This window comes from Meles meles, chromosome 1, assembly GCF_922984935.1.
Source record: "Meles meles chromosome 1, mMelMel3.1 paternal haplotype, whole genome shotgun sequence".
Classification (NCBI taxonomy): domain Eukaryota; kingdom Metazoa; phylum Chordata; class Mammalia; order Carnivora; family Mustelidae; genus Meles; species Meles meles.
In genome coordinates this window covers 45,089,852-45,113,920 of record NC_060066.1, presented here as the reverse complement: position 1 = coordinate 45,113,920, position 24,069 = coordinate 45,089,852, and the positions used below count along the sequence as shown (strand labels likewise).

The window sequence follows — 24,069 nt, the reverse complement described above, 5'->3', positions numbered from 1 at the left end:
ACACTTTAAGTTTTACCTCTATAGATTCTATAAAGAGATTTCTGTAGAAATCTGTGTAAATTCATTAGTATGGTCCTATCTTGCCACTGATTCCCTCTTTACTTCTTTTTCCCCTAAAACAAGATTTTCCCAAACACTATCCACTCTCTTATTACATCCTTTTGGTTAATCTACCTCTTGTGGCTTGGACATATGGGGTTCTGGGAACCCAGATGAGGTAAATTATATTGATTAATCTCTACCTAGATGTCTCCAGTGTTACTCTCTATTCCTGAGGATCCCAGAGAAATATAGATTTACCAATGTTTTATGAACAAATGGGATGTAGGATTTTAACCATTACAGATAAGTTCTATTTGTTAAAATAAAGTGACATCCTTTTTACATTTTCATTGCTAATGTAGTGATTTAGAAATGCCATTTTATTTTTATCTGACTGAATTCTAGGGCAAAGACTCTGAGTATAAAAAACATGAAAGAAATGGAATTGAAAGTGAAGACAGAAATGGATGGTGTAAGTTTCTTTTTCTTTTCCTTTGTGTAATTATTAAAAATTTCATTCAGATCGTTTTAAGGTATCAAAGTAGATAATGGAATTTAAGTAGATTTTAAATTCATTTAAGTGATTTTAAAGTCATGATAATTTTATTTTTAATTGGCATGAACTTTCCATGGTATCTGTGACCACCATACACGTGGCAGTTGACATGCAAAAAATCAACAGAACAACAAAAATTCTTGTGTTAACATTCCACTGAGATGATAGTCATAGAACTACAGTTCACAGTGGAATCTTTGTCCAGATTAGTTCAGACATTTGGAAACCCCTTCCATTTGCTAAGTTGCATAAAATAGTCAATCTAGACAAATAGTCTATTCTGAATTAAATTATGGAAGAAGATAGGGAATAAAGAAGAGAATAAAGCAAGGTTGGATCATGGTATCGCTTTATTTTTTTAAACACAATTAGATTGCATTATTAGCAGAGGGTAACTAAGTCCAATGGTTATGGAATGCTAATAGAATTGGTTTCTTGCGCAGTGGACAACTTTTTTAAGGAAACAGCTTATGGAAATAGTCTTGCCTGTGCATGTTAGAGCAGGCCAATTGTGTTTGAGTTCTTTTCTTATATAACTTATACATTCTGAAGGATGGCCAAAACAAGTTTAAGGTGAGGAGAAAGATGTTGACTTAAATATTTTGCCCATTTAAAAAAATTGTCCGCACTTTGAACCTGCTTTGTAAATGTTTGACTAACTGTTATTTTTTTTTTTTCTCCTCTATTTATCTTATTTGTTTCGGTACCTCATGATTGCCTTCAGAACAAAGAGAATTGGCATTCCACCAGAAGGACCTATTGTCAGGGTATTTCTGAGTAGACCAGAAGTAGGAAGTAGCACCAGGAGTCCTCTGTGACATGCAGGGAAATGGCGTACATGTTTACACATGAATATGCACGTGTGTGTGTGTGTAAATTGAAGAATAATTAGCATATACTATTGTATTAGATTCAGGTATATAACATAGCAATTCAGTATTTATATACATTATAGCTTGTGTTTTTAATAAGTGTGAAAAAGTTTGCTTCATAGAGAACTTTTAGAGTCCAGAGCCCTAAGAGTGTCCCAGGCTCAAGCTTTCCACCAGTGATGCCTTTCTTTTCTTTCTTTAAATTTTCCATGAGAATTTAGTGCTCACACAAAGTCCTAGACTGGCTCTTGGGCCCCTAGAAGCCTCTGTGTATCCACCCTACACATAAGGCTATGCACATTACCCTTGACATTTGTAGCTTGGAAATAGAATTCCAGTTTGACCATTTTTCAGCTTAAAGATTATGCAGAAGAATAAGTCCTGTCTAATCTGTTCCTTCTTTCCAGGTTAAACATATGGGCAAGTGAATGAGAGGATTTGTAGGAAGATAAAAATGCCAAAATTCACACATCTTTAAACATTGGTTCCAGTGTAGTCACATACCTGAATAATAACTCTGTCACATGGAAATGTTAATTTTCTTGGAACATTATCTTCACTAATTATTTAATATTTTGTATTAAAAATAAGAGGAAAGAAAGCTCAGAGCGAAATTTTTTTTAATTGTGTTATGTTATTCACTATAAAATACATCATTAGTTTTTGATGCAGTGTTCCAAGATTCATTGTTTATGTAAAACACCCAGTGCTCCATGTAATACGTGCCCTCCTTAATACCCACCACCAGGCTCACCCATCCCCCCCAAAACCCTATTTGTTTCTCAGAGTCCACAGTCTTTCATGGTTCATCTACCCCTCCTATTTCCCCCAATTCACTTTTCCTTTCCTTCTCCTAATGTCCTCCATGTTACTCCTTATGTTGCACAAGTCAGTGAAACCATATGATAATTGACTTTCTCAGAGTGAGATTTGAACATGAGCTGTTTAGGTGGAGTTTTTAGCCAACTTCAAGCATGGCAATTGTCCCCCACTCCCTTCCTCTGTTCATGCTCTCCCACCTCTTCATATGAAACAAGTGTCTTGACTTGGGGGAGATCTCTTTTGGAGTGAACTCAACCCCATTGAGAATTTCTTTTCTAACACAATTTGAATCTTTCTTCCTAAGCAAATACCTGTTTTTAAAAAAGTTAACTTAAAGCAACATATTGGCCCAATCATGTGGTATGATTGGTGGGTTGATCTTCGATGTGGGGCTTTTTTTTTCCCCCAAAGATTTTATTTATTTATTTGACGGGGCGGGGGCACCAGAGGTAGGGGGAAAAGCAGGCTCTCTGCTGAATAGGGAGCCCAGTGCTGGTCTTGATCCCAGGCCCCTGGGATCATGACCTGAGCCAAAGGCAGACACTTAGCCAACTGAGTCACCCAGGTGTTCCTGATATGGGGGCTTTGTGATAACTAAATATTACAGGCCCAGAAATTGTTTTATTTTTGGTATGTAAGAGATTTACTCTTTTCAAAAAAGTTTTTTTTTGTTTTTTTGTTTTTTTTGTTTTAATTCCAGTGAGTTAATGCACAATGTTATATTAGTTTCAGGTCTACAATATAGTGATTCACCCCTTCCAACAACACCTGGTGCTCATTACAAGTGCCCTCCTTAATCAGTCACCTATTTAATCCAACCCCTTATCCTCCTCCCCTCTGGCAACCATCAGTTTCTTCTCTATAATTAATAGTCTGTTTCTTGATTTGTCTTCCTCTGTAAGAGGTTTACTCTTGATTGAAAGTTAATCTGATAACGTAAGGTTTTTGCTTTCTGGAATAGTTTATTTGTAGCAAATATCACTTTCTGGAGTTTAATCAGTTGTGTAGCCATAGAAATGTTTTAAGACTATGTAGTTTAAAAATGTACCTACTTAGAAGATGAGGAAGCTGAAGAGTAACACCCAATATTTTCTTTCTTTCTCTGACTGTATGCTTCCCTATTCCCGGAGTTTCCTCTTTTATGCAAGTACTAAAGCCTGAAGGAGTATCTCTTTATTTAACTGGGAAGGAGTTATTTCATAGAACTTAACCAGCTTCTTGATTTCTAGGTCAGACCCCTGCCCCAAAGATCATGGAGAGCATGATTTCAGTTGCATTACAACCACTTGGTGCCAGGAAGACCTGGGCAGTGGCCAAAGCAGCACATTTTGTTTGGAAGCTTTTTCTTTTCCCTTCCTGCATCTCTTACTTGCATCCTGGCAATCTGGTGTAACCCAGGCCTGCCTCAAGTGAAACCAAATTCCCCATACTTCTCCTTGATTTCTTTCTCCTAGTTAGGACTATTGATGCTTGTAAGGTTATAATTCCAGCCAAAAGAAAGCTATGTTTTTATGAGGTAAATGACTGAGAGTTGACCCTTTAGGACAGATTTTCATTTAAAAAAAAAACCTGATGGTCAGGTGAATGAAATTTTGATTTCTAGATTGTATGGAAGAGGTACTTCTGGGAAGACAGGGCTTCCTGGTACTCTTTGGATATCCTAGGGTGTTGCTTTCCTCAAATCAATAGGAATAAGGGCCATTTTCTGAAAAGATGCAGGATCATCTCATAGTTATTGATGTTTTTTAGTAAAGAGGAAGTACATGTTTTTCATAAGAAGCATTATAATATACTAACTTCTCTAAAAAGTTATAATAATGACAACCTTGGCTAAGAAATTGCTTCCATCATTGAGTGATATTCGGATTTATAAGATTTAGATTCTTTGGATAGAGTTATCCTCTTATTTCATTCAGAATTCTGAATTTATTTCTATTCTCCTCCAAAAGGAAACCCTGCAGCAGCTGAAAATTGTCTCAATAAACAACCCTCTTGTTTTCCTGAATGCAAAGAAGTTTCATACTGATATAATGACCATAATCCAAAAAGAAAATGTGAACAACCAGCTACTGGATGATGTCAGCAAGGTAGGATCAGCTCATTCATGATTACAATAATGTACTACAAATAACCTTATATCATGATACTAAGACATGAATCTTGAAATTTAACACATTATAAGAGTGCTTGGAGACCTCTCCCTCAGCAAAGCCTTCTGTTGTATTAAACTTTAGTTCTTGTAGTTAGTGTAATTACTCTCATTCATCCATTCATTCCTTCCCTCAGCATATATCTAGTTGACATGTGTACTAGGTACTATAGCCCTGAGAAGAATAAATAAATCACTTACCCTAAAGGACCTTTTTACCAAAAGAAAGAAGAGTCAGATCCAAATATAAAAGAGATAGACTATGATAAATGACTTCAGCAATGTGTTAACTGTTGCCATCATTTTGTAACATTATTATAAAAAACTAGTATTCTTTATCTGCACAAGTTATCTTCATTAACAGAGATATCAAATGTGCATCAGGTTGATTGTAAATAAGCTATCGGTGATCATTTGAATACTTAAGCCCTTAAGCATGGACTTTGGAGTGAAGCTGTCTAGGTTTAACATTGATGAGCTGTGGGAAATTAACTGAGTTATTAAACCTTCTGTAATTCAGTTTTCTGATCTATAATCAGGATGATTAAATGAGTTAATATATACAAGGCACTCAGAATAGAGTCTGGCCTACTCAATACTATAAAATCTTAACTAATATTACTAGTTTGAGCACAAGTAGTCCCTTCTCCATGAAGCTTTTCCTTGACTACTTCAGATTACACAAGTCTCTTTCTCTTGTGTCCTTGAGTGTATATTATCCCGTCACTCTGGTACCTAGGAAGTATTGACTCTCCCATTTCTAGCATTGCAGAAGCTGTCTAGTAACACATTCCTGATCCTTGAAGCTTTCTGTTTCTACCTCTGGGCCTCATTCTGATCCACCCCACAGAGGTCCTAAACATAGGCTCAAATATATTATATGCTGGGCATGGTGCAAAGTGAAAATGTGAGGTCCCTTGCTCAAAAATTATTGAGTTTCAAGGTGGCATTCACAGAGCATTAAACCAAGTAGGAGACCCTTCTAAGAATGGGACCCTGTATGACCACACAGGTTGCAAGCCTATGAGACTGGCTCAGCCTGCATATCTCCAGCTCTGTCTTTTCCTCTCACTCTACCCTTTACTATGTCACTTTCATCAGATTACTAGGAACCCTACCTGTGATTTTGGGTTGAGAAGAACTTGCTCTCATGCCTAAGATGGACGTCATTCCTAGTTGTTCAAGTTGGATACAAGGCCTCTTTCTTTTACAAAGCCATGCTTACTTCATAGCAATGTTTAGCTCTATTATAAGATAGGCAGGTTCTTGTGGCTGATGTAAGTTCACAACCACCATACACAATAATATTATGGGAAAATTTGTCCACAGTTCCAAATAACCTAATTAACCCATAAGAAACATGTAGTCTTATTTTACGAAAATGTAAATTCACTTCTTGAAATGATATGCTTCTTTGTAGGCTTTATCATTACTAGTAGAGTATTCGACATGAATATTCTTATAACCAGTTATTTGTTGGTAGTTGATAGTATTTTCCTTTGAATATTTTCCTGAAAGACAAAGGTTGTTCCAATGTGTTTTCAGAAATTGAAAGTTAGCATATGGTTTATCTTGTAGCATATGAAGTCAGAAATAAACCTCATTCATGCAGCCTTCTGGGAAGAGGTTCCACATACACGATTTTACCTACTTGGGACTTAAGAAATTTGAGTCTAATAATCAACTAGAGTTCATGGAATCTAAGTTATTGGTACATAATGACATCCAAAGGGATTCTTTAACTCAGAACTCTGTGGTGGTAAGAAAGGATTTCTTGAGAGTATGTTTCACTGTAATGAGAATAATGCAAATATTGTGTATTAACAGACTGTGAGTTTTAAAGGATACCCTAAGGATGCACATGGTAATCTGGAAGATCTGCTGTCTGAGGAATTAGAGATAAACCTTTATTCAGAATGGTTAAATGGATGGTCTTGAGTAGCACAGATGTTCTTTGGGACATCTCATATTATTCTTATCATACACTGTCTGGGGTATCTACTTGTTTTAAGGCCTGTGCTTGTACCAGTTTCAGTTTTAATGTAACGAGACAGCATCACTTAATTTCTACTACCGATTTACCTCCTTTTGCTGCACCCTATACAGAGGTCCACCGTTCTGTCTTAAACTGGGGTGCTCTGCTGGGGTCTTGGTCTTCTCTCCCAGCCACATTTTCAACAGATGGAGGTGATGGGAGGGCATTTAAAACACCCTAGGTCAAGAAGAATCATACTGTATTCAAAACACAAATTGATAAAGGATTTCCCGTTTTGTCATACTGTGACAATATATTTCCTGTATGTCATCATTAAATATCTTCCTGAATGTAGAAGCTTTGGAGGATCTCAGGGTCCTAGTGTTTATTGGATTCATGGTCATTATTATATAGGTTATATATAGAAACTCAGGTAATAGTCACCAGTTTGTGAGCTCACTTTGCAAAGGAAGTTTCAATTTGCTGTTTATCCAAAGTTTTCTTTTGCTCAGACCAGGTATTTTTTTAAATAGACTTTATTTTTTGTGACGGTTTTAGACATACAAAAAAAATTGAAAAGTGTTAGTAGAGAGTCCCTATACAACCTGCAGCATATAGTTTTTGCTGTTAGTAACATCTTGGGTTAGTATGACATACTTGTCACAATCAATGATGCATTATCATTAACTAAAGTTCATGTTTTACTCAGATTTCTTTAGTTTTACTGAGTGTCCTTTTTCTGTTCCAGAATTCCATCTAGGATATCACATTTATTTAGTTGTCTTGTCTCCTTAGATTCTGCTTCGCTGTGACAGTGTCCCAGATAGATGTTCTGTAGTCAGCCTTTAAGATGAAACTGATGGGATGTCTCGGAGAAGTGGTATAGCGTAGTGCTGGAGAGCGTGAGGTTCTGAATGGAAAAGCATGAGCCTTGGTTTTAGCCAAGGTTTTTACCAGCTTTGTGACTTTGTCAAGTTATTTAACCTTTCCAATCTTTAGCTCCCTCTTATGGAAAATGAGATTAGTAACTTCATAGGATTTTTCTGAGAATCAAATAATTAATATAGAGTCCTTGGTATATAGCAAGTAGTAAAAAATTTCAATTACTATCATCATCATCATCATCAACAGTAACATTTGAGCAGTAGATAGCATGTGATTTCATTAGCGGCATCAATTAGTGTCACTTTCAAAGAACTTCAGTTGTAGGATGCAGTTATTTTCATTTTTCAGCATTTCCATAAATTGGGACTGTTTCTCAGACATTTTCTTGGAGCTGCAGGTGAACTGTTCACTTTCATGTTATATGAAATATATGGTCAGTGGTTCTCTCTCAGAGAATGTTGTGTTAATGAGGTTAATTTCTGATTGGATACACTACATGAAAAGAGATGCAGATTTTTAATTCCTGATCAAAAGTCAAAACAAACAATCTTGAAGAAAATGTTCTAAACAAGATACTCTGACTTGGTAATGTATGTTATTTCCTGAGCTAATGAATACTTAGCACCAATGGTCACTTTATTATTTCAAAGTGTTGTATTTATCACTCTAAAAAAAAGGACTGGTGAAAAATAATATTTGGAGCCTAATTTTTTATTATTTATGGAGAAAAGAAAAAATGTGCTGTTCTCAGGGACAGAAGTAAATTTTTATAATGTTATTCTTTATATTCATTTTCATTTCAGTGTGAACAAAACACATTGCTCAATTCTCTATCCAACGGCAACTGCAATGGTGAGTTAGCTTAAAAAAAAAAATCCAAGTATCCTGTCTTGAGTATAAACCAGAGTCCTCTTTCCTTCTCCTGCCATTCTGCCTCCCTCTACTCCTTCTCTCTCTGCTCCACCTCTGCTCCCTCCCTCCATCTACTTCTCCTTTCCTTGTTCTGCCCTTCTCCCCAGTCCTCCTCCTATTTCTACTTCTCTCTTCCTCCTTCCTTCTCTGTCTTCTCTCTTCCCTCACTCCTCCTTCTCCTTCCCTTCCTTCTCCTCCATCTTACCCCCTACTCATTTTTAGAATTAAATTTAAGTAAAGATGGGTAGACCTACACAGGATGAATTGTAAAACTTTATTACAAGGTATTAAAAATACTTGCAACAACAAAAAAGTACTTGCAACACTTAAGTAAAGGGTATTTAGAAATAAATGGAAGGGAATTGCAATGTCCATTGGTTAGAAATATTGAAAAGGTGTCAGTTTTATATATGTTGAATTGATTTATAAATATAAATTTAATCCCTATTAAAATTCCAATGGGACATTTTAATGGCAATTGACAAGCTTATTCTAAATTTTGTATAAAAATTCCAAAGACCAAGAATAGACCAATAGACAATAGAGCATTGTCCTATGCTCTTGAAATATGTGAACAAGGGGGAGAGAAGGTTTTCTTAACTGTCAAGATATATTATAATGCTCTCATAATCAATGCACTATGATACTGGTTCCAAGATAAATAAACAGATCAGTAGGACAAAGTAGGGGCCTCAGAAGGGGAGAGAAATCCCCCACATACTAGTGTTCAATTTGGGACAAACTGGCACTGCAGAGCAGTGAGGAAAGGACAGTCTTGCTAATATACAATGATAAGACATGTGTCTACAATGAATGAAATTACTCATTGTAATTCACACACCATACCACCAAATCTCTACCAGGTGAATCAAAATCCTAAGAGTGGTAAACAAAATATAAATTTAGATTCCCCCAAATCTGGAGACAACTGAAATATCTTTATAATTGTATGATTTTATAATAATTTTTATAAATTAATAGTATAATAGATAAAGAACACATGGAATGTTTATATAAGAGGATAACATATTGTAATACTTACATTACTGTATAAAATATATTCTGAATGAATATATAACATATAGAATAGAATAAAATAAATGTTGTATAAATACATGAATGAATCAACAGCATTGACCCATATCAACAAGGGTGTAGCTCAGATGCCATCTTCTCTGTTTTGTTCTGACTTTTTGTGGCAAATTGATTTTCTTCTGCTTTATGCTCTCAAAGAATGTTTGCATAATACTGGTATAGTACTGACTCAATGATCACTTCTTGAATGTCTTCGTCTCCTGCTTATCTGGAAACTTTTTAAGGGTGTTCTCCCCTCTGTCTCACTAGCCCAGGCCCACTTTTCACAGACCAGTAGCTGATGGGCGCCATCACCTTTGCTGGGTCCCTTCTGTGGAAGTCAGAACTAATTGATGCTGGAACTAATAGAAAGAATGTTTCTTCCAGTATCTTCCTCCTCTCCCTCTTTTGACACACCTGGGTTCTCTCATCTCTCCTTCTTGTTCAGAAACACCATCCTACTCTCCCCTCCCTGTGCTTAAATGCTAACGATACATCTACTGTTCACGTTCTTGATTTTTTTCTTCCATTTAATTACTAAAACCTATAACTCTTGGTTTTATTAACTTTGCATTTTCACTTCTGCGACTCTGATTCTGTCCTTAATCATGTGTAAAGTGAGTGAGTGGGTTTTTTTTGTTTTGTTTTGTTTTTTTCTGCTATGAGATATCCTTGGCTTTAGTCCATGGATAGAAAATATCCAGTGTCCTATGCTCACCCCAGACAGAACTAGTAGAACTACTAGTAGATCAAGGCACTTTGTTCTATGAGCGGGGGTGGGAGGGGGGTGAGGTGGGTGGGTGGCGAGGGTGGGGGTAGAGGTGAGGGGGGGTGAGCCTGAGAGTCTTCTCAATCCAGGGCTGTAGGAAGCTACTGCAAATGGTTGGTATTGACATGCAAGGTGAGATGCAGTTGCCATCCTACTGGTACTCTGTTCTCTGATGTAATGACAGATTAATATTAAATCACCGCTACTTTAAAATCTGTCTTAAGGGGGCTCCTCGGTGGCTCAGATTGTGAAGTGTCTGCCTTCCGCTCAGGTCATGATCCCAGGGTCCTGGGATCCAGCCCCATGTCTGGTTCCCTGCTCAGAAGGGAGTCTGCTTCTCCTTCTGCTTCTACCCCAGCTTGTCCTCTCTCTGTCTCTGTCTCTGCATCTCTCTCAAATGAATAAATTTTAAAAAAAATCTTAAAAAAATTTGTCTTATGATTCATCATAAAGTTTCCCTTTTGAGGATCAAGTGCCCTCCCCTCCTCAGTACAGCACCTAAAGCTCTTCCTTCTCTTCTTGAACTGCTTTCCCTTTATTCCACATTACACAAGTCCTCCATCCATGTCAGATAAATCAGTTCATGATCCCTGTATCTAATTCAGTCATCCCTGGCTCTGAGCCTGTGTTTGGATTCTCCTGAATAGAACCATCTCCTCCATCTGCTAATTCAAACCTTATACTGTCTTCAAGATTTAATAGAGAAGTAAAGTAAATTGAAGGACCCACTACTTGGCAATCCCATTAGGCAGAAAAAGAAGTCAACCAGACCCATACAGGGAAGCATACTGCCAGCATGCGTGGAGTTCAGTATCTTCAGCTATGAGATAGAGATCATAGTAATAGAAAAACAGAGATAACACATGCTTCACTCAGTTATATAATGTCTTCTATGGTTATAGGTTGTTCTTTTTCTGCATATTTTCCTTCTAATTAGATTTTTAAGGCAAGAAATGCATTTTGAATTCTCACTGCGTTTTCTTTCGTTGTCCAATGGACACTTACTTAGTCAATGAATGAAAATTATAATGATAGATGATATTTATACAGCACTGGACAGTTTTCAGAAGACATTCTTGATAACTCTGAAATAAGTAATAAGTAAATACTGTATTTCCATTTTCAAATAGGTGATAGGATACTCTTCTTTTACCGATGAAGAAGTTGGGGCCGGCAGAGGCTGCTTCACTTGCTCTGAATTGTGCAGTTAGATAGGAATAGAGGCAGAACACGGGTCCCTGTTGCAGTTGGACAGGCATACAGAAAGAGATGCTCAAAACTGGGACAGGAGAGCTTGGTCTGAAAGAAGTCTTCAGGGAGACAAGCACTGTTAATACCTCTGCTTTGGTTACAAGGCTATGAAAATGGAGGGAGAGGATGAACTCGAAAGAGATTTCAGCATGTTATGAACACAGCTGGCACTGTTTGGGTGTTGGAGGAGGGGAGAGGGCAAAACAAACAATGATTTGATTTTGAAGCTTTGAACCTCTCACACTGGGATGACATGGAACCTGAGGGAGAAAATGGGAAGATAAATTTACTTTGGAGGGTGGCGAATTGAAGATGCTGGGAGGTCATCCAAGAGTCGTGCAGCGGGTTTAGGGGGAACACCAAATAGATCTAGAAGTAACTAAATCAAAGGGAGACATAGCTGAGCAAGGGAGTGGGAAACAGAGAAGAAAATAAAAAAATCCACACTCCCCACAATAATTTTCACAGAAGGGGACGATTTGTAGTTGAGCACATGATTGAATAATCAAAATATATTGAAACAAGCTATGTAAATGATAAGATGGCAGTCATATTTATCTGAATAAAAGCAAAAATTGTTCAAATGTGAAGAAATATTCCATTATCATTCCATTTGGGGAGGTTGTGCCCCCAAAACATTATAGTCATGTTATGCCATTCCCAAGAGGCACTCCTGCGCACGTCTCTCTTGGGCTTCCGGTTGGCCAGCTGTACCTCCACCCCCTTCTCACCCACGCAACTTCTATTCATGCCCCACTTCTAACTCACATGTTCTGTTCTCTTCATTCCTGCATCCATTGTTTCCTGTCCTGTTTCCTCAGCAATCTGAATTTGAGTTTGTATTCACTGAACATTTACTAGGTTCTGGGCACCATGGTAGGTGCTGTAGATTCAAGGCTGATGAAAGTAGGCATGATTTCTGCTATCACGGATCCTACAATTTGTCTAAAACAAGTTCCATGCCCTCACCACCACTCCTCACTCCCCAAACCAGCAACCCAGGTGTATTGGTTTCTCTTGCTACTGTAAAAATCACTACAGACATAATGGCTTAAAACAACACACATATATTATAAAAATCACTACAGACATAATGGCTTAAAACAACACACATATATTATCTTATGGTTTTAGAGGACAGAGGCTCAAATGAATCCCACAGGAGAAAATCAAAGTTTTGGCAGGATTATATTCTTCCTGGAGGCTCTAGAAGAAAATCCATTTATTTCCTTGCTTTTCCCAAATTCTAGAAGCCATGTGCATTCTGTGACTCCTGGCCCCTTCCTCCTTCAAACCAGCAGTATGGTGGCATTATCAGATTTCTCTTTGACCTCTTCTTCTGACCACATCTTCTCTGATTCCCACCCTCCCACCTTCCTCTCATAAGGACCCCTGTGATTATATTGGACCCCCCCCGGATAATCTAGGATAATGTCTCTATTTTAAGGTGCTTAACTTAATCAAATCCACAGAATTCTTTTTGCCATATAACAACCTATTTACAGGTCTTGGAATTAAGATGTGGACATCTTTGGGGTCATTATTCTAACCCCATACCAGGTCACTCCTATATCTCCTTAGCTCTTTGTGCATATTTTTTTCCAGCCTTCAGAATATTTCAGATTACTAGTTCAGTCAATTGGTTTGCTGGCTTTGTTGTGAGCCTATTGAGGGCAGAGAACATCATCTCTCTTGTTCACCATTTTACTTGCCTTACTTAGGACAGCATTCAGAGCCCTGAATACGCCCATATTGACTGCTTGAATGAATGAACGAACAAATGAGATGCTTGATAATATGTGCACATGTTTTCCAAAGAGAATGTTGTGGTTTGTCCTAAATATTTCATAGTTCCCTGTTTTCTTGAGAAATTAGAGATGTAAATCTGCTTCTCAATAGTTAATTGATATCAACAGAAAATTCCTTCTCTTAAAAAATTATGAGTGACTCACAGACTGTCAAGAACCTTTTGAAGTATATGAAAAGCATTCCTAAATTATGCAGCTATGAATACTTTTTAATTAAATGAGTTAATGAATATTCTACAGGAAAGAGCTAGCTTCCACAGTCTGGAGTTAGTTGCACACCCACACCTGATGGTTAATTTCTTTCTGAAATGTTGGGTTTTGTAGATAAAGCCCATCATTTACCACATTCCACATGGGTATAGATTAGTTGTCTCCTTTGCACATGCTCCAAGCTTACGTCATTTTGCTTAAGGCAGGATATTAGCTGTGAATTCACTTTCCTTTTTTCTATGATGATGTGATTTTTATTGCACTGGTTGATTTACTTAGAATCTTAAAACACAAGGTTATAGCCATAAAATAAGTACAATGGCAGAACTGAGAGGGTCCTGTGTAAAAGAAAACTTTACTTATTTGTGGAAAGATTTCAGAAGTGTCCATTGTCTTTAAATTTTCATTTGAGTGAATTGGTAACTTTACCACTAAAGATGTCTTTTTTATTTGGAAAAGGCATCATGAATTGCTTCTCTTAAAATAGCTTACTTAAATAATTACCTACAACTACATGGCACAATTCTTTTGTTTTATTTTATTTTGCTTCATTTTGAATGGTCTGAAAAAATGCCCTATTTTGATGAGGGAAACAAGAAAGAGGAAACTGGATGAAAGACAAAGCAAGCCCACTGAGATGATAGAAGGGAAATTTTTGAACTGTTAGTGATAAAACCCAAACATTTTTATACTTAACACCCTATCACCACTTAAATTATGAAATAACCATGAGAAAATATAGAGAATGACAAGTGCAATTTATAAGTGAAGTAAGTGTGATGGGTTAGGGAAAAAGAAAAAATTGTTTCTTAAAGAATTTTCTGTACATTTTACCACCATTTTCTGGTCATTTAGATCCAGTGATCAATCCCTCTAAATAATATCTAAATAGATTGTTTTTTTCACGGTTGTATTGAGTTCAGATTGACAGATACATTTCTTGTGAACTACTAGTGGCTTCCTGAAGCAGGGAGTTGATAAAAATTGTAAGCTCTTTGACCTCGGTGGAAAAAGTACCATGATTGATTAGCCATTTCTGTCTGGCTGAGGAATGGGTATGATAGAACTCATGCCATAGTGTAATAGTTACAGATAATAATTTATGTGTCTTCCTTCAGAAAAAGCAATACTTTGACATTCTTTTGACATTTCTAAATAAAACAATTCTAGTATTTTTTTAGATTATAGTTACTTTTTTTCTAAGCTTCTCTCATAGATAGTACCAACGACAGTTATGTTTTTTAGTAAGTAAATAATAATGAAAAAGTTCTCAGAAAAATTCATATTTTTTAATTTTTAATTTTTGGGATTAAATACTAATGATAATTTTTTTCTATAGAATTTTTTGAACTAAGAATTTAAATTGTAGCTTATTTTGAAATATGAACTACTTTGCAAAAGACATATGTCATTTGTTAAGAATGGTGCTGTAAATGGGTGGAAAATGGGCTATAGGGATTCTGATATCAAATTGTGTCATCATTGTCATTTTAAGATTTCTTGCTAAAGATGGAAGTGGTTTAAGAAATGTATTAGCGGGGTACCTGGGTCACTCAGTGGGTTAAACCTCTGCCTTTGGCTCAGGTCATGATTTCAGGGTCCTGGGATAGAGCCCCCATATCAGCCTCTCTGCTCAGCGAGGAGCCTGCTTCGCCCTCTCTCTCTCTGCCTGCCTCTGTGCCTACTCGTGATCTCTCTCTCTATCAAATAAATAAAATCTTAAAAAAAAGTATTTAGTTAAAGCCACTGGATTTTTAAAAATTACTGATTGCATTCCTTATATTTAATAAGCATCTCCAACTTTAAACAGTGAAGTGCTGGTAAATAACAAGAAACTCTTGGAACAGGGAGCACGAGGTAAGTTGGTGGAGAAGAACTGATGTGTAGTATTTGCCCATTTCCATGGTGTAAATATTTCTACCATTACTGATTCCAAACTACCAACATGCTGTTCTTAATCTTGGAGTTGAGAAGATATGTACACAATTGACATACTGAAGAGATGTCAAGAGAGCTGGTATGAGCTGGCTCCAACCCAGTACTGCCTTTAAAGAAATCACATAAATTTTATTTCTAAGACTGATATATTTGAAAGTATCTGCATAGAAATCATTTAAGTATTGAATTCAATGGTACATTGCAAACATTAGTCTTACTAAAACTTATGTCTAACTTTGTGAGAAAATGTCTAATCTATTGTATACATTTTATATATGGATATCATGAATTATCGAACATTTGTAAGAAAGCTTATCTGGTAATTTAATCATTAGAGGGAGATTTTTATACTCTGAAAGTCAACAAAATGTTTGAACTGGAAAAAAGTGTGCTTATGGATCTTAAAAATAATACTCAAGGAAATACATATCATGGATCAAATAATGAGCCAAATGTTGTAGAAGCTCTTTTAACATCAATCTGGTGATTCTTTCTCTGTAATTCTAAGCAAAATGAAATAACAGTATATATACAGCAATTATTATAGTACCAACTTATGTGTGTATATATGTGTGTGTGTATATGTGTGTATTTATGGGACTGAGAGATAGAAGGAATAAAGGTCAGTCAGCATGCCACCATTTACCTTTGCTTCAGATACGTATTTTTCTTTTCCCTGTGATCTTACAGGAGATCCTCTCTTATCTCTAATAATGAGCAGGGCACATTATATCTAAGGATATAAGTAAGAGTCTTTGCATTAGTAGAGGTAGGTTCCATATTTAAAGAGGCAAATAGTGAATGAGAGTGATTACTACTGAGTGGTCAGTGGATGATCTCAGTCGTGGTTATTCCCAATTTTGTTTAAAGTCCTGATTTGCTGTTTGGGCCAATGGAAGCATAGCCTAAACCTACATTTACTCCTTAGCCCTCCTTTCTGCGGGAGAAATAGGAAAACAGAAGGCCTGCTGGAGTGCCTAGCACACAGTAGGTCCTTAATATATGCTTGTTGAGTGAAGAGGAACTTGAAATCTCAAACTATCATTAGTGTTCAGTTACAGCTGTCCATATGGAATACTCACAGTACATTATTTCTCCTTTTTGGAATCATACACATCCTACAAGTCTACTTTGCCCGAAGCCTTGAGTGATCACTCCACAGAATTATCCTTCTTGTAAATGTCCATTTGTCTTCATTTATCATGTCATTTATATACCAATCTTATCCTTGGCACTCAAGGATGAGCTTCTAGAAGAAAGGGATAGTATTTGACTTGTATTACCCTCTACCATGTTGAAACCTTGTAGTTTGAACTACATTTGAACAACTATATTCAAAAAGTTTCCCTGAATGGAGTACCTGCTCTATAGTTATTATTTCAAGTAATAAATAGAAGTATAGATCTAAAGGTGAAACTTGGAAACAAATCCTATACCTGAATACCATTTTTCAAATACATTAAAATCACTTTGTGGCAGTTCTCTTTTTGCTCGCAGTTACTGCGAAAAGTAAATGTTCAGTGTTTGTTCTATATTTTCTACCCACCTCTTTCTACCTTTAAGCAGCAGTTTTTAAAAAATAGATAATTTCCCTTACACTTCTCTCCAATGCTAACTGAGAAACAATAATATTCCCATGGTTTTGTAGCCACTATGAAGGAAAATCATGGGTATTTTAAATAGCAAAACTGGTCCAATTAAGAATTTATTTCTTCAGAGAATTTCATAATCACTAATGACCTGGAATGTATTTGATAGATTTTGCCTACCAACAGTGGAGTTATCTTACTTTACATGGTCTGTTCTGAGAGCCATATCATTCCTTAGAGGGACTTTAGACATGGTCTGCCTGAAACCATATCACATGAGAAAACTGTGGTGGTGAAGATATCAGCAAATGAGAGGTCAGGATCCATGATGTCCTGAGTAAATTTTTCTCCCTCAGGTACATTCAGAGGCTGATTTACAGTGAACAAAGAAAGCTTCGTTTTTTAGGGTCTCTCTTACAAATCCCTTCCATGCCCAAGAGACAAGCCCCAGCAATGAATCTTTTCCTTAAAATGTGACCCCAAACTATATTAGCTTTGGACACCACAAAGCAGGGCTCTACCTCTGGGCATGCCCATGAAGGAAATGGTATGATTGTGTGGAAGGAGTGCTATTCAGGATGCCTGGAGGCCTCCATTCCAGTCTGTCTTTGGCGAGGACTTGCCGGTGTTCTTTCAAATCGTTTAAAATGATGGCTGAGTTTCAGCTTGTCTCTCTGTGAAATGAGAGGTAATTAACCCATCCCATCTTCCTCTCTGAGTTATGTAATAGGTATCTGAAGTCACATTTGAGTCATTAAATGTTAAAGAGTTCAGAAGTAATCCGTAATTAAGTGAAAAACATAAAAATTGAAGAGTGTTTGGAATCAGTCTTGTTAAGCATGAGGCGGCTGTTACACATCCACATTCAGCACAGCCCGCAGCAGACATCTCTGAGAATTCTCCCTAACTCGAGTCTCTGTTTCTCCTGCAGAGGAAGCATCCCAGCCTGGTCCAAGTGAGAAGTGCTTTTTAATCCTGGATTGCAGTGGAGTGACTTTTTTTGACTATTCTGGAGTCTCCATGCTTGTTGAGGTATTTACATAGCTTGTGTTTGGACTGATTCTTTCCCTTTTCTGTAGTAATAGGGCTACTCTCACAGCCCCGGGGTTTTGACTCCACTTGTTTCAGTGCTCGTCTCACCCATTCTCCCCAAAGGACATAGAACTAGACACCTCCTCTGCCATAGACTTGTCTTCAGGAGATCCCACCAAGCTTCCGGTGTGTGTATGTGTGGGGGCCAGGGGTGGGGGTAATCACATGGGGTGATCAGAGAGAACAGAACACAGGCTTGAGATGTAGTGGGCATAGTGCCTGCTGGGCAGTCAGCTTACAAGCTTCTAAAAAGAAAAGTCCCCTCCATGAGAAAGTGGCCCTGGTCATGGCAGGATCTTTTCTGTCACCCTCATGGATGGGTCTAATATCACCAGATACCTTATCTGATCTCTCAAACAGTCCCCAGTGCAGGAGCTTTTCTCCATTCTGTCAGATAATAGTGTTTACTTCTCTACCCTGTGATCTTCATGGTGTCTCCATGGCCCTAGTGTGCAAAATATAAAACTGATTATTTCCGTAAAATGCACATGGCTCACAGGACATTTCCACAGGAAGAACAACACCTAATTTTTCCAATTCAAGGAAAACTCAGACACTTCTGGAATTTTTTCCCTCTGCTTTCTTAAAAAAAGATTTTATTTGATTATGCGTCAGAGAGAGAGCATCCACAAGCACAGGAAGTGGCAGGCAGAGGGAGAAGCAGGCTTCCAGCTGAGCAAGGAGCCCCATGCAGGACTCGATCCTAGGACCCTGGAACATGACCTGAGCTGAAGGCAGATGCTTAACCTACTAAGCCACCCAGACATCCCTATTTATTTATTTATTTATTTTTACTAAATACTAAGTCAACAGGGAAGTTACCTCCTTTCTCCACTTGTTCTCTCTCTCAGCGTCTTGAATTTATTGGGGGAGGGTCTTGAGGATGGAGCAACGTCTGTTCCTCAACTGTCCTCAGTCCTCTACCAGCTTCGGCTGCATGGAGCTCAGCTTACCTGTCTCTGGGTATCTGCTCCCCACGGGCTCTCTACCCTGCCTCATAGTCATGGGTAATTTTGTATTCTGCCAAAAACCTAATCAAAATCATGTGAACATTTCTGGAGCTCTTTCTCTGCTTATCTCCCTCATTTCCATTACTCTCTCCCACTGATTCCGCCCACCTAATCCTTCCTGAACTCTACTTCCGTCTGCTCAGCTCAGTGAAGCTCTTGCATTTTACTCAGGCATCCATCATTCTCTGGCCCAGAAGCTGCTTTGTGCAGAAAGCTGAGCTCCTAGGGAGCTTCTCTTCATCTGTCTTCTTTCCCTCAGGGCACTCAGTCCTGTGCTCCCTGTCCCCACTGTCTGAAAACAGTTGTTGGTATATTTTTGTTTGGTTGTCTACTTTTATGGAGGATGGGATAGTCTTGTTAGTTACTCATCAGGGCAAGATGCAGAAATTGGAAATAGAGCTTTAAAGAGTTAAGATCAGTAGTTTTTGGACAGTTTCACATTATGGGTGTTGGTTGTTTTCTCTAGTGTTGCGTAACTGTGCCTCTATCCATTTATAAATATAAAATTGGAATGTCCAAACTTCCAGATTTAAGAAAGTGCGAAGTCCAAAAAAACAAAAACAAAAGCAAAACACACACACCAAAAACAAAGACAAGAAACACAGTGCAAAGGTCAACTTCTGTATTGCTTTCTTATGAACAAAGGGTGAGAATATGGGTAGTGCGTGACAGTCGGGGTGTGGTCCTAGTACTATCCCACTAGCTGTGAGGCATGAGGGATATCACCAAGCCCCCTAGGTCACTGTTTATGCCCCTCGTAAAAATGAGGGGAGGATTTTGTCTCAGTATGAGCAGATATTTAGGAAGAAAATAATGTAGAAATGGTTGAGTTTTAAATATTCTAGACTTAAATCCAGTGGCTGTTTTTGGTATGTCACCCTTTTTCCCCCCGTATAATATGCTTTCATTTTCTTGTTTCTTTCACTATAAAAACTGCACAGTTTGGCATAGTTCAACCTGAATACGTCATGTTTTCTTGCATCCAAATCTGGACTGTAGACAGATGGTTCTTGGCTGTTCGGCCTTTCTGTTTCCTCTGCATCACCAGGGTCTAGAAAAGTGCTCTCCAGTGGGTGTGCAGAAGGGCTCACCTGGGTTGCTTGGCCGCCACGTGGTTGTCTGGGTCTTAGTTTTGGTCCAGGAATCTTTATTTAAACAACCACAGGTGATTCTGAGGCAAGTGGTCTAAGATCATAGTCTGGGAAACACTAGACTAGGATTGTCCCTTTACTGGGAAAGACCAGGATGTACAGTTTTGGTTTAATTGTATTTTAAATTTATTTTGAATATGCTCAAATGTTTATCAGCACCCCTCTCTAGAGACTACAAATCAGTATTAGAGTTAGTAAACAGGAGGAAACGGTTACCTATTCCCACTAAGGTTAAGATCTAAAGTTGAAAATTCAGAGGAATCCAAACAACTCAGGTACTAAGCATGTTGAGAAAGAGGTTTTTTTTTTGTTTTTAAGATTTTATTTATTTATTTGACAGAGAAAGATCACAAGCAGGCAGAGAGGCAGGCAGAGAGAGAGAGAAGGTAACAGGCTCCCCGCTGAGCAAAAAGCCCTATGCAGGGCTCAATCCCAGGACCCTGAGGTTATGACCTCAGCTGAAGGCAGTGGCTTAACCTACTGAGCCATCCAGACACCTTGGTTTTTGTTTTTTCCATTCATCTTTATGGTTTTAAAATACTGCACAATGGAATTATGAGATAAATCAGCCAATGCATTTTATTTTTAGATTAGCAAAAAATAACATTTGCTCTTGGCCTAGTGTTTCCTGTCTGTATATAGGACACCAGCAGCTTTGTGTCAATTTGCCCTTTATAATTTCTTTATTTCTGTTTGATTTATTTCATCATGATTACAGTAAATTATGATGTATTTTAAGAACATTGGCTTTAAAGATAGATTAACCCTGGCTCTGAGTATTAGCCATATAACGAGTTCTATGATCTGGGCTAACATATTTACTTTTCTGTAAGCTGAAAGTAGACATACCTGCTTCATCAAGTTGTGAAGCTTTACAGTGATACATTGCAAAGAAAGCACACAACAAAGTTTCTAGAAGTTAATAAGTACTCAGTAATTCTAGCTTTTATTATGTGTTTTCATTTTGCAAAAGTCATTTCTTAAAATGCAAATAATACTATTGTTTTAGTTTCAGCCACTGAAAGAGGGTCTAGAGTAAAGAACCCCAGGGTGTCTTCCTGCTTCCTAAAGTTCCTCATTTATTTCCTTAGTCCCTGTAGTGCTAGGAACATGCCCCTGTGAGTTCTAGATTGGAGGAAATGGAATGACTTCTGTTTATTCTTCTACTTAGGATACTGGGAAGGTCAGTGAACTGGAGATTATGTTTATCAACATCAATAAACCACCTGTAGCAATGTGTTTGAGCTTTCTGAGCTTGAGGAAAAAGTCAAACACTGACCAGTCACCTTGAATTAATCCTTTTAACTTTATAAAAACAGGAGCCATTTATTTTGGCCAAGTTTCAGTCCATGTATTGTTCATTTGTTTGCTTATTTATTCATGCTCAGAGTGACACATCTCTTATTATTCTGCAATTCTTCCACCATATAACTACTTACTGCCGGAAAAATATAAGGGAAAATTTTTGAATGTATCGTGCAAACTCTTAGAATGTGTTGTAAATGCTTTCTCTATTTTATATGTAAGATACATCTCTATTACATAACCAAATCCATCCTACTGTTGCTAAAACTTCTTATTTTATTTTCACCGAGTTTCATGGATTGACTTCGGCTGGGTGAATTTAAAATCTGGGCTTTCAATAAGTTGTTTCTCCATGGTGTTTCCTAGGACCTGAATGAGGCAAGCCTCCAAAATACACCAAGCACGTTAGTTAGCATCTTTCATCTTGATGGACCTTTAAAAAATGGGAGGTTGGGCAATCAAACTCGGCTTCGATTCTGTTAGTTCTCAGCTTACCATCCATGGATGGGATTTGAGAGTCCACGAATATGCACAAATTGTTGTAAAATATTAAACTAAGCAGGAGGTCAGCAGTTTTCATCACTTTTGTAAGTGGGTCCTTGACTTCCAGGAAAAGAAGGTTGAGAACAACTTTCTAGCATTCTTACAGGGAAGGGAATGTGGTGTTTTAGTTTTTATGAGATGAAGTTTCGTTTATTAAGTAGCTGGATTTAGTTGCCGGAAAGGTGAATACCCTGCCGCCTTAATGGTGTTGGCTAAGGCTGTCTTTTAGAAGTTTGCCAGGGTGTGCCCGACTGTGTAGCAATGTCTCCCTCTGGTGGTCTGACATCAGACACATTGGCTTTTTGTTGTTTTTAACTAGGAATTTTCCTTTCTTCTTAAGCCCATCTTTTTCTTCCTTGCCTGCTCTCCTGTATTAATTATAGGATACTATCTTCATTCCCCCAGGTTTACAATGACTGTAAGAGCAGAAGTGTGGATGTCTCGTTAGCCCATTGCACAGGTAAGGGAGGATTTTTGACTAACACTGAACAGGATCCTTCTGCCGCTCCAGCTAGCCTTAAATTACTTGTGTTTTCTTGTAGCTTCCTTGGTAAAAGCAATGAAGTACTGTGGAAACCCAGACTCAGAGAAACCAATTTATTTTGATTCAGTATCTGCTGCACTAAGTAACATCTACTCAAATAAGGTGAGCCATGCAAGTTGGCATGCAGGAGTTATAAGAAAAGTTAGAATGTAGAATCCAGGGCTTTGCCTTTTTTTTTTTTTTTTTTTTTTTTGTATTAGCTTATTACCTCTCTGGTATTTAAAATCTATGACAATTTTTCCCCTCTCAGAATCCTCTGCTGCAATAAAGGAATGTTTCCATTCCCAACTTGGATCAGTTATGAACATTGTTTAATAATTTGGGTCTCCAACAATATCATGGCTTAGAGGACTTAGGGATCACCCATTAAGTGCAAACTGCTTGCTTGTAAAAATAAATGTTTCTTCCAGAATCTACTATCCTAGGAATTTGAATTCACCTCTGTCAAATGCTAAAACTTTAGATTTAGTCTTATATAGCCTTTTTCTGCTCCAATACTCTGACCTCTAAGTTCATATTGCCATCTTTGGAAATATTATTTGCAGAGCCCAGCATTCCCATGATGTGAAGCATCACACTTATCCTCCAAATACTGGGCTTTATAGTTAAAGAGCAGTTCCTAGAGCTTTGACTTCCTGCAATTTTTCTTTGACTTTGAATCGTTTTGCTTTTCGCATCCTTAGAACAGCATTTGGCACTTCCCAGAGTCATCCCCATCACATTCAGTCAGAATAGTACATATTTACAAAATGATAACAATGACAGAACAATTATTATGATGATGATATACCTGACATTTATTGAGTATTCCTTATATTGCAGAAGTATCCTAAGAGCTTTACCTATAGTAATTCATTAGACTTGCCACAACTTTATGAGGTAGATACTCACCAAACTCTCATGCCTCACAGAATGTCTGTCTGCTTCACTTGGCTGGACAACTTGCATCAGTTGCTACTGTTCTTTGATTATGGTACCAATTTAAGAGTCGAACATGTGCTTATTTCTTCCTCTTCTATTTTAGAATTTGAGCAAACTCAGTGATCACAGTGAAGTCTGAGACCCTTTTGCTGCAGTTCAGTTCTTGCCTTTAGCAACTGCCCTGAAGAGGCCGTACTCTGGCATGTTGCACAACCTTTTCTGTTGTTGAGATCCTGCAGATGACCTCAACTGTAAGGAGGGTGTGACTTAATGACCATGTAGCCACTGGTTGAGATTCACCAGCAATTTTTCCTACTCTTTGCTAGTAAGCATATTTACTTAGTAGGTTATTGTACAGTTATTTTATAAAAATTGTTATGCATTTAGTTTTAGTGTACTAAAAGGTAAACATGAATTTATTTCCTTTGCCACAGTATTTTGTGTCTTATTTCTCTTTTGTTGTAAGTAAACTTGCAAAACTGAGAAACACTTTGCATAAGAGATTTAGAACATTTGCAAGACATTTGTAAAAATTCAGGATCATCTGTAACTAATACATAAAAACAACTTAGCAAATGTGCCATGTTCCCCTCTAAAAAACAAGCCAGTAAACATCAGTAAGATTAAATGTTTCTTTACAATATGAGAAAC

General features: G+C 37.5%; 1 protein-coding gene across 1 annotated transcript in view; it reads left to right on the top strand.

Annotated features, from left to right (window-relative positions):
• SLC26A7 (solute carrier family 26 member 7) overlaps nt 1-23,724 on the top strand; it is a 114,569-nt gene extending 90,845 nt beyond the window's left edge. The window contains exons 12-18 of the mRNA XM_046020188.1: nt 448-514; nt 4,242-4,379; nt 8,105-8,153; nt 17,784-17,884; nt 22,359-22,413; nt 22,496-22,599; nt 23,522-23,724. Coding sequence (XP_045876144.1) covers nt 448-514; nt 4,242-4,379; nt 8,105-8,153; nt 17,784-17,884; nt 22,359-22,413; nt 22,496-22,599; nt 23,522-23,557 — 550 coding nt within the window. The 3' untranslated portion in view covers nt 23,558-23,724. The remainder of the gene's footprint in view (nt 1-447; nt 515-4,241; nt 4,380-8,104; nt 8,154-17,783; nt 17,885-22,358; nt 22,414-22,495; nt 22,600-23,521) is intronic.
• Nucleotides 23,725-24,069: the final 345 nt, after the last annotated feature.